The 10,394-nt window shown below is 65.1% G+C and overlaps 1 protein-coding gene across 2 annotated transcripts in view; it reads right to left on the bottom strand.

Moving 5' to 3' along the window:
• The window catches only part of CLCN2 (chloride voltage-gated channel 2), a 12,718-nt gene extending 2,353 nt beyond the window's left edge, over positions 1-10,365 (bottom strand). For both annotated transcript variants that reach the window (XM_057367118.1, XM_057367117.1), the window contains exons 1-19: positions 10,309-10,365; positions 5,707-5,851; positions 5,125-5,256; positions 4,882-5,010; positions 4,232-4,365; positions 4,067-4,144; positions 3,881-3,959; positions 3,173-3,298; positions 3,021-3,105; positions 2,804-2,905; positions 2,595-2,679; positions 2,362-2,517; positions 1,871-1,940; positions 1,576-1,686; positions 1,137-1,350; positions 906-1,039; positions 635-786; positions 442-547; positions 300-373 (exon numbers count right to left, since the gene is read on the bottom strand). In XM_057367118.1, coding sequence (XP_057223101.1) covers positions 300-373; positions 442-547; positions 635-786; positions 906-1,039; positions 1,137-1,350; positions 1,576-1,686; positions 1,871-1,940; positions 2,362-2,517; positions 2,595-2,679; positions 2,804-2,905; positions 3,021-3,105; positions 3,173-3,298; positions 3,881-3,959; positions 4,067-4,144; positions 4,232-4,365; positions 4,882-5,010; positions 5,125-5,256; positions 5,707-5,851; positions 10,309-10,359 — 2,163 coding nt within the window. In that variant the 5' untranslated portion in view covers positions 10,360-10,365. The remainder of the gene's footprint in view (positions 1-299; positions 374-441; positions 548-634; positions 787-905; positions 1,040-1,136; positions 1,351-1,575; positions 1,687-1,870; positions 1,941-2,361; positions 2,518-2,594; positions 2,680-2,803; positions 2,906-3,020; positions 3,106-3,172; positions 3,299-3,880; positions 3,960-4,066; positions 4,145-4,231; positions 4,366-4,881; positions 5,011-5,124; positions 5,257-5,706; positions 5,852-10,308) is intronic.
• Between the last annotated feature and the right edge of the window lie 29 nt (positions 10,366-10,394).

The following is a 10,394-nucleotide window of genomic DNA, read 5'->3' as shown; positions in this document are numbered from 1 at the left end:
GGGATGGGATGGGATGGGCATGGCATGGGCATGACATGGGATGGTGATGGAAAATGATGGAAAGGGATAGGAAGGGACAGGCAGGGTTGAGCAGGAGTGGAAAGGGATGTGACAAGAATAAGCAGGGCTGGGAAGGGCGAGGCAGGGCTGGGCAGGGCCAGAAGGGGCCAGGCAGGGCCATTCAGGGATGGGAAGGGATGGGCAGGGCCGGGCACAGCCATTCAGGAATGGGCAGGGCCAGGCAGGGYCAGGCAAGGCTGTACAGGGGTGGCAGGGGATGGGCAGGGCCAGGCTCTCACCTCGGTGGGCTCTGTRGCGGCATTGGCACAGAAGAGGCTCTTGAGGGCGATGCCAGAGTGATCAGTGGTGCCAGCTGTGGGTGGGGACAGCGTGTCAGTGGAGGGGACACAGAGGGGTCAGCAGGGCTGCGTGCAGACTCACCCGGGGGGCTGTCGGCCGGGCTGCTGGGCACCCGCTTCAGCGCYGGCTTCAGGGGCTTGCGGAGCGCGGGGCGGGCTGGGCTGCCTGAGGAGGTCTCTGTGCTGATCTGCACAAAGATGGGGTGGTGGGGTGATGGTGATGGTGATGGAGGGCACCCTGACTGGGCACTCCCCGAGGTGGCTGCACTCCTCACCTGGAAGCGGATGCTGGAATCGGAGAGCCGGTGCCCATCCTCGGACAGCACCTTCTGCCGCAGGGTCAGGAGCCGGCGCTGGGGACTGAGCTGGCTGTTGAGCAGGGCCCCCACCTGCGACCTCTCGATGGAGCCCAGCAGGATCATGGACTCTGCCACAAACACCAAGGAGCCAYGCTGGTTCCCGATGCTCCCTCTGCCACCCCACCCACCATCCTGGCACTCTCCACGGCTGGTGTGGGTGCCGGCAGATCCCCTGCCTGTGTCTCACCAGCTGACTCCACCAGTGGCAGGTTCTTCATCTTGGTGCCGTGCAGGACCTGCTGCAGGTCCCGGTACTTGCAGTTGAGGGTGACGTAGCGGATATCCCGCACCATGATGTCCTCCACCCGCACGTTGTATTTCCTGCCCAGGGAGGTGAACGGTGGCTTCAGAGTGATGCCGCCCCCTCCCCTTGTGCCTGGTGAGGGGTTTGGGGTTGGCGCAGGGGACACACACTCACTCGTGGTGGCCCCAGCCCAGCTCAGGGAGGTAGGGAAGCTTCTTGATGCGGATGATGCTGTCATAGAGGGAGGGCTGGAGGCTCTGGGCCACCGCGTTGGCCAGGATGACAGCGATCATGACAGGCAAGATGTGCGAGATCTGCCCCGTCAGCTCGAAGACAATGACGGCCGTGGACACCGTGTGAGTGACAGCACCYGACAGTGCGGCTGCCCCTACAGCCACCCCAAGGAGACATGGCGGGGAGGCTGTCAGGTACTGCCCACTGGGCTAAGTCCCCACCCTGGGTTCCCCTCCTAGGGCATCCACCACATCCGGAGCCCTTAGGACCATCCGGGGACATCCCCAGTGATGGGGTCGCAGGGATCATCACCTCAGCTGTGGGGCAGCATCTCCAAGTGATGCCCACCAGGCTGTCCCCGTTCTGGCTCGGTGCTTACCCACCACGGCGTAGCCCCCCGGCACGATGCGGTAGATGTTGCTGTCYGTGTGGATGCCGTCAGGGAACCAGGCTGCCATGCTCTCCCCCACCAGGCGCCCAAAGGCTGCCCCTGCCCAGAGAGAGGGGCTGGGATCGGGCACAGGGCTCTCCCAGCGCCCGACCCAGCCTCACACCCTCCCCTCAGCCTGGTGCTGCCAGGGAAGGGGACACCTGGAGGCACCCACAGGTGCCCAGTGTGGGCTGAGAGGTGGCTCCCTCCTCCCACGGTGCCCGCGCAGGATACAGGGCCTCACCAATGACGAAGACGGGCATGAACGCTCCACAGGGCACTGGGATCGTGGTGGCCAAGGCTGACATCCAGAACTGTGGGGCAGWCACTCATTAGTTGCCCTTCCTGACCCGGCCCTGCCTCTTGCCCCTGCCGTGACCCGCAGCTGGGTGCTGCACGTGGGCACCGCACCCTGTCATGGGGCATGGGCTCCTCCCAGGGGCACCCTGCCAGCTCCTCCCTGGTGGCACTTGGTGGCATCTGGCCAGCACCTCCCTGTTGGCACCTAGGAGCAAGGAGCCAGCACCTCCCTGGTGGCACCTTGGTGGCTCCCAGCCAAGATCTCTTTGATGGCATGCCAGCAACACCCAGTCAACACCTTGGTGGACTCTTGAAACAGCCACCCAGTGCCTTCTGGTGCCACCTTTCTGGCAGCAATCTGGTACCTCCCTGGTGGCATCCAGGAAATCCTTTCCTGGTGCTCCCTTAAGGATGACAGGGGCAGGAGGCACTCACCTTCATGAGGATGAAGACAACAAGGGTGACGAAGACGTTGGAGCGGGGATGGCGCCAGGCCTCCAGGATGCCCAAGTATTCAAACTCATCGCTGAGCCCCTGCTTGGCCCACGTCTGGTTGTCAAAGAGTGTCACCAGGGTGTCCTTCTGGGTGAGCTGGTGATGGGCAGGGATCAGTTGGGGCTGGCAGGGGCCCTGGGGTGGGGACTGGTGTGTCACCCCACAGCAGGTACCTGGCCAGCCATGAACTGTCCAAAGCCAGGTGGGAAGGTCAGCGTGGAGATGATCAGTGTCACTAGTGCAGGGAACAGCAGGCGCCTGGCAGAGTGACACAGGGCAGGGAGTGACTTTGATGCAGCCTCAGCTCCGCCAGCCTGCTGCTGGGCACCTCTGGGCACTGCTGGGCACCGCTGGGCACCGCTGGGCACTGCTGGGCACCTACTTCTTCATGAGGAAGCGGTTGATGGTCTTCTGGCGGCGCATGAACTGCACGATCTTGCGGTTGAGGTAGACAAAGAGCGCGCCCCCGAAGCCGCTGGCAATCCTGGGCAGAGCCAAGGGGTGAGCACCCACGTGTCGTGCTGCCACCACCAGCACCACCAGCGCCGCCACTGCCACCCCTGGGGCCATGGGACGGGTGCTGGGATGGCCGCACTCACCCGATGACGGCAAAGGCAGGCAGCTCCTGCAGGTCGAAGGGGAAGTCGAGGCGGAAGCGGGTTTTGAACAGTGCCGTGATTGTCTCTGGGGGATGGTGGGGGTCAGTAGGGCCGGGCAGGGGACCCCTGTGCCCTCACCCCACCCGAGGTACCTTCATCCTTGTTCCAGACAGCGAGGACGCGGAAGATGAAGGCGCTGAAGGTGGCGGCAAAGAAGCCACGCCAGTAGTTGCGGACRGCAAAGAAGGTGGAGGTGACCTCGATGCTGAAGAGGACGCCTGGCATTGGGGAGAATGCACAAGGGAGGTGGAGAAACTGAGGCAGGCTCCTGGTGCCTGGCATGCTTCCCACCCTGAGTCCATGCTCATTCACAGCCCATGGCTGCCCTGTGGACACACTGTGGGGCGGTTCAAGGGCTTCCCTGGTAAAGCACGTGGTTGGTCCCAGCTGGCCACAGTGGACACGGGACAGCGGGCCAAGCACGAGTCTGCATGAGAGGGTGGCACAGGGATGGGGGCAGCGACATGAAGGGTGGCACTCATGGGATGGAGTGGGGTGCACACAGATGGACGGACAGACAGATGGGGCAGCAGGCAAAGGGCAAGGAAAGAGTCAGACACATCACCAACCTACGGGCAGGGCTCAGCGGGACTGGAGTGGGGAGCTCCCTGGAGCGCAGGGCGGCAGGGTAGAGGACAAGAGCAGACGTTACACATCTGGGAGGATGGTGCCCGCTCCTCCCTTCTCCTCCCTTCTCCTCCCTGCTGAGCAGCACTGCCCTCTCCCATGCCAGCTGTCCTGGGGCTCCTGCTGCCTGGGCGGGAGGTGCGGGGAGTGTGGGGTACCCGGGGTCACCCTACCTCCGATGGGGGCGGCGAAGCAGCAGCCAACGCCGACGGCACAGGCAGCTGCCAGCATTTCAATGTTTCTTGCCTCATTCTGTGAGGGAGAAAGGAGTGAGTGGGCACCGCCTCCCAACCCCAGGCATTGCCAAACCTGCTGGTGGGCACAGGCTGATCCTCCTGGGGCCAGCCTGCCTTGCATACCTCATAGAAGCCCCCGAAGAGGGAGAGGAAGCGGCTGAGCAGGGCTGCACACATGCTGGCGATGTGGACAAAGGGACCCTGTGAGGACAACAGGGGGACTGAGGACATGGCCCTCATCCCCACTCCCTGRCCCCCCGCTCACCCTGCCCCAGGCACTGCCCTCACCTCCTTGCCCAGGGGCATGCCGCTGCCCAGGGCACATGTCAGCCCGATCACCTTGGCCACAAAGGTCTTGAGGGTGAGGTATTCCTTCAGCACGACACCCCGCAGGATGGTCTTCATCTCCGGGATCCCTGAGCCTGGTGACATGGGGACAGCCTTAACCAAAAGCCATGAAGCGGGGGGGACACTGCTCCATGGTTCTGGGGGTAATCCTTGATGTTCTGTCACAGGGAGATCCCAGAGACACCTCCTCCCACAGTGCAATTGGCAGGAACAGCCCCATGATCATGCAGGGACAGCTCAACCCACAGTCCCATGGGGACCCCAATGTCCTAGCTCCCAGAAGACCCCCTGAAGATCAGCTCTTAGGCCTAGGAAGAACCCGAAGCCTGCTAGCCTCATAGCCCAGGAAGACGTTCACCCCTTAACTCACAGGAGACTCTCTGAAGACCTGCTCATAGCCCTTAAAAGAGCCCCAACCCCATAGCTCAGGATGACATCCAAACCATAGTCCCCAGGAACCCTTCTGAACACTACCCATATCCCTAGAAAGACCCCCAGGATCTCCAGGAAGACACCCAGGCAGCTTCCAAGGCACAGCCCTGGGGAGTGGACACCCTGTTTAGGGTGCAGGCAGCCCCTTGATGCCCTACCCACGGCCTGGGGTGCGAGGATCTGGGTGAAGCCGGCCGAGAAGGTGATGAGCACCGTGGGGTAGGTGACCCAGGCCATGTACTGCAGCAGCACGTTGGTGTCCAGGCCCCCGTACATCCACTTCTGAGCTGTGGGAACAGCCGGCCACATGGGGTGTGGGTGACAAGGCACATGGCATGGCCCAATGGTGTGGCCACTCCCTGCCATGCCGTGGCCCCAGGAACCCACAGGTGCCCRCTTACCTTGGAGGCAGGTGGCGATGGCAAAATCCATGGCCCAACTGACCAGTGCCATGACCAGCCCCAGCAGGATGAGGAAGACCCAGTCCTCGCCCACCTTGGAGATGAGGAACCGCTGGCACTGCAAGGCGCACACTGCGGACACAAGGGCAYGCTCAGGGCTGGATGAGCCAGGGAGGGGCACACCGAGGTGGCAGAGCCAGGCTGGCAGCAAGGCAAGCACTCACAGCCAGCGGCACTGACCCAGCACTGTTGGCACTGTCGGGTGCAGGAGCACCCCTGTGTCCAGCTGTCACAGCCAGCTGACCGAGCACAGCCACACATGGCACCTCCCACYAGCACAGCCTCCCTGGCATGGCCCCAGATAGAGGGGCTGGGGGCCCCCGGTCCCTGCAGCGTGCCCGGCTATTTTGGGCTATTGTGTCCCTGCTGCCCGGCGGGCAGGTGGCATTGTCCTCGGCGCCGGTGTCCCATGACAGCCAGGGAAACTCTACCCGCCACCACCGCGGCGGGGTGGGCAGCTGTGTCCAGACCGTGCCTCCGTGGGGCTGTGCCCACCTGTGCCCGTTCCCYGGTGACCCTTACCGCGACAGGGGGCACAGCGGCCCTGGCTGTACTCCAGCAGCTCGGAGGGGCGGCGGGGCCGGGGGGTGTCCCCCTCGTGCAGCCGCAGCCGGGCTGCCTCATCCTTGGCGAAGGTGCCCAAGTCCTGYGTGTAACGCCCATACATCTGGGGGAGAAGGGGTGGGAAGGGGTGTCAGGGTGCCTGGGACCCCAGACTCCTGCACCTAAGTGGGGAAAATGAGTCAGAGGAGCAGTGGGCACGCTGGCATGGCCTCCCAGCAGCAGGGGTGCCAGGTGAAAAAACAGGCCTGGCATCACAAGGTAAAGGGGTGGAGGTGCTGTGGGAGTGCCCTGCTGCCCTCCGGGGCGTGGGAAGGACCAGGCAGATAAGGTGTGTGTGGATCGATGGTGATTGTTTTGCCCACGTGCCCAAGGCAGGCAGCTGAAATGTCGATACAAGTCTCTGGCCCTGCCCAGGTGCCCCAGGCTCCAGGCTGGGCTGGTGGAGGGTGGAGAAGGGCCTCCAGTGATGGGAGCGTGGCCAGCTCGGCCAGAAGGCTCTCAGGGCTGGTATTGGGCTTGTGCTGGCACTCTGCAGGCACCACACCCGGCATTGCTAAGGCTGGGATACCCCCCAAAAGCAGCCCGGGCAGGTCACAGGTGACATGAGCTGGCTGGGGGCAGCTGGCAGCAGGGAGGCAAGGGGACAGTGCAGGACAGGATGTACCCCCAGTTTCAGGAGAGAGGGTGGCACAGCATCAGGCCCAGGGCAGTCCCTGGGCTGTGAGGAGGCGCTTCAGGGAGCAAAGGGGTGCGAGTGGCTCCGTGCCTGCGCAGGGATCACCCCCCTTTCCTGGGGTGCCTCCTGCCTGGCTGTGGCACGTGGCCTGGCCCTGACAGGGGGTGGCCCTGGCAGTGAACCTTGTGCTGGCCAGGAGCTCTTTGTGCCCGTCCTCCCCGCTGAGCCGGGGGCATTTGTCCCGCGCTGGCGGGCACTGCCAAGGACTCGGTTGCTTGGTTTCCGCCTCGCTCCCCCCCGCACGACCTGAATGCCAAGCGCCAGAGGTTGGCCCGGCACAAAGGGAGGCTTCAGGGCCGCGGGGGCCCTGCCAGGCTCCCACGTCGGGACAACGTGAGCCCCATGCTGATGGCGTGCCCACCCGCCGTGCCGTGCCAGCGCAGCGCGTGGCTGCCCAGCCGGGGCACAGCCGCCCTCCTCCCCGGCACGGCCCGGCACAGGGGCRACGCCACGGGTGGGCACCGTGCTCGGCACGTGGGCAGCCTGGCCCCGGCTGCTGGTGGCAGTGCCCACTCCCGATGGCCGGGTCCCATTTGCAGCCCCTGGCCTGCTGGCACACGACAATGACAGTGGGGATGGTGCGAAGGTGCACTTCTCACGGGCAGCGCTCCTGCCCAGGTCCCTCTGGTAGAGAGCAGAAAGCAGCCAGAGCGGCGCCGGGTGGATTCTCTGCTGTCTAATACCCGGGTTGTGCCCAGCAGCGGGAGGGAGGGTGGGGATGTAAGCAGCGAGAGGACAGTGAACTAATTTCCATTGCTGACCCTGTCCTGGTAGGGATTTTCCCCCAAACTCCTGCTCAGCATGGGTTCAGTGGCTCCTTGCCCTGTGGAAAAGAGCTGGGGGGAAAGGCACGGCCACCTTGAGGGGCCAAATCCAGCATCAGCTGCCAGAGGAGGACCCCAGCCCCGCACGGGGTCTTGCTTTCAAAGGCTCCCTTTGGAAAAAGCTTGTTTGCTCTGGAAGATTAAATGGGCCGGCACCCCAGGAGTGCTGTCACCCTGCCAAGCACTTGCCTGCCTGGCCCCACTGCTGACCCATGGCCAGCCCAAACCGAAATGGGAGCACCCCCAGGCTGAGTGACCCCAAACTGGCTCTGTGCCTASCTCCTGGGGCTGTGCCAAGGGCTGCCACACTGGCCCCCAGGTGCTGGGGCTCACGGTGGGATGCCCAGTCCCAGGGGCTCTGGCCTGGCTGGGGCTGGTGGGATTTGCCACCCCTCTGCCTTGCTTTGCAGCCAACCCCACTTGCAACAACAGGGATGCAAACAAAGGGGCTGTGCCGCCCCACTGCCACCTGCCACCCTGTGCCACCCCGTGCCACCCCTCTGCCCCATGCCACAGCCCCGCTGCCGGACACGGGACCCCCACAGGTGCCCGGTGCTGAGCAGCCACAGCTACTGTGCCCTGGCATGGCCATGAAGAGCAGTGGTGGGCTCTGTCCTTCCTCCTCCTCCTCCTCCTCCTCCGCTTGGGTTATTTTTCCACAAAGGCCTTTTGAAACACAAACAGCCCCGGGACTCCGGCCTCTGCCGTGAAGCAGCTGAACAATCACAGTGCTGGGCGGGCAGGGAGCGGGCACAGGGGGGGCTGGCGGGGGGCACTCGGGGACACGGGCACGGGCCAAGGCCTCTGTGTTGGTCCTGGGCCCCTGCGCTGCGGGCACCGGCTGTGCCACAGCCCCTCGGGCACTGCCAGCCCGCGGTGCCTGCTGTGCCCGGGCGATGCTGTGCCCAGGGCGGCCACTGGCATCTGGTGCTGCTGTGTCCCTGTGCCAGCCTGTCCCATAGCACTGAGCCTGCCTGGCAGTGGTGCCCACTTCCTTGTGGCTGATGCCAGCCAACCTTCCCCCCCAAATTTCCCCTAGGGGAGATATTTAAAAGCAAGGGGGTGAGGGTTCTTCTGGGCTGGCAGTGGGCAGGCAGAGGCCAGGGGCTGTCACGCTGCCCGTCTTAGCCAGKCTCTAATCACCCTGAGCGGCTCTGCAGTGAACAAGAGCAGTTTGTCAGCCTTAATCCCCCCCCAGGGGCCCTTTGCTCCCCCCACATGGGAAGCACCCACTGCCGGGCAGCCTGGCATGTGAGGAACACTGGGGCTGACGTGCACCCCAGCACCCTCTGAATGCCAGGGGTTCCCACAGACACCTGTCCATCATGGGGACCCCAGGGAAGGATGCCGTGGCCTGGGGAGACCTTTAGATCTGGGGGCCCGAGAGCCATGGCCATGCCATCCCAGGATTGGTGAAAACTGGGGAGGGGAAGGGTGTGGGGTAGGGACAGAGATCTGTGGGCACAGCCCTGCAGCCCAGCTGTGATGGTTGGGCTGTGGGCACGGGCAGCAAGAGCTGCCCCCAGGGCTGTCCAGCTCAGACCAGCCCATGCCAGGCTCCAGCTGGGTCCTGACCATCCTGGCAGGAGCTGGCAGGAGCTGGTGGTGGCTCAGATGCACTGGGGAGGGCTGGGCACTCCTCCTGCCCAGCACGTGCCCAGGCAGCTCCCGAAATGCAGGTGTGAGGCTATKGGACAGGAGCCTGCGCCCAGCCTCACCCAGGAGCCCTAGGCACTTTCAGGAGCCTCACTGAGCCCAGAGGCCATGGGGATGGGCACCATGGAGCGCTCATAGCATGGGTGCTACCCTGCCCAAAGAAAAGGAGGGCAAAGTCTGCTGGTGCCAAGCACGGCTGCCCTGATGGCAGCCCAGCGTGCCTCTCCCCTCACGCACTGCCCGCAGGCTCCTCCGCCCCGCGGTGCCCGGCTGGGATGGCCTCTCTGCTCACCCACCGTGACYGGGGCGCCCGGGGGCCCGTCCGGAGCTGGCGGCGGAGAAAGGCACCGCCACAGCTCACCGCTGCTCCTGCCCCCGACTGCTCCCTGAGCCAGCCCTGCCGGGAAGGACTGCGGGGTCAGCAAAGCCGTGAGGATGACGGCACGGCCGGGGCTCCCATGGGGTGCACCCATGGCCAGCTGGTGGCCCACAGCCATCCGGCAGTGGCGGGGCAGGGCCAGCGTGGGGTGGGCACTGAGGGCCAGCACCAGACGAAGGGTTTGGGTGCTTGGCAAGGCAAGGTAATGCAGAGGRTACAGAGCAGCAGTGCCCTGACGCTGCCCCATGCGCCCATGCTGGGTGGGTCAGGCTCAGCAGGGCCCGCCCCCCGCACCACAACCGGCTCAGGCTCTCTCGGGCTCCCGGGCACGACAACTCTGTGGCCACACAGTCCCTGCTTCCCGGCACAGCTCCCTGGCCCTGCCTGTCCGAATGCCTTCGCCAGGGCAAAGTACCGTTCGCCTTGGGCACCGTCCCAAATGGAGGCCCGGGAAAAGCACCTTTGCCCGCGATGTCTGAGGGCCGTGAGCAGCGGAGAGCAGCGGAGCAACTGGGGACACAGCGGGGAAGGAGGACACCCCGGGACAACGGGACACCCTGGTGCCAGTGGGGAAGCGTCGGAGGAAAAGAAGTTGTAAACACGGGGCTAAGGTTGCAGGTGGGGGAGATACGTTATCTTGGGGGCAGAGGGCTGGGGACGAGCAGTGCGGGGGAGAGGTGCCCGGGCGGCGCCTCTGGGAGCCCCCGCACGGTGGGCATCCCTCGGCAGCGATGAGGGGTGTTGAGAGGGGGTGCCGAGGTGTGCGCACAAGTCCTGCCCTGGGGGTGGGAGCTCCGCTGGGCTCCTCCACCGCCGGGGGGGCTGCGAGGGACACCCCAAACAGGGCACCGCCCAGAGCAGGGCAGCACCCCCAGACCCCCAAATCCCCMGGGTGCTCCATCGCGCCCCGTCGCTCCCCGTGCCACACCGGCACCCGGAGCCCGCCCGGTGCCCGCGGGACTCACCAGGGTCTGCTCATACTGCAGCGCCCGCTGCGCCTCGCTATCGGAGGCCATGGTGCCGCCGCTCCGCTCCGCGCCGTCCCGGTGCC

Source organism: Malurus melanocephalus, unplaced genomic scaffold (genome assembly GCF_030028575.1).
Source record: "Malurus melanocephalus ecotype Western Australia unplaced genomic scaffold, MMel_1.1 scaffold_75, whole genome shotgun sequence".
In the NCBI taxonomy this organism is placed as follows: Eukaryota; Metazoa; Chordata; class Aves; order Passeriformes; family Maluridae; genus Malurus; species Malurus melanocephalus.
This window is presented reverse-complemented; position numbering and strand designations above follow the sequence as displayed.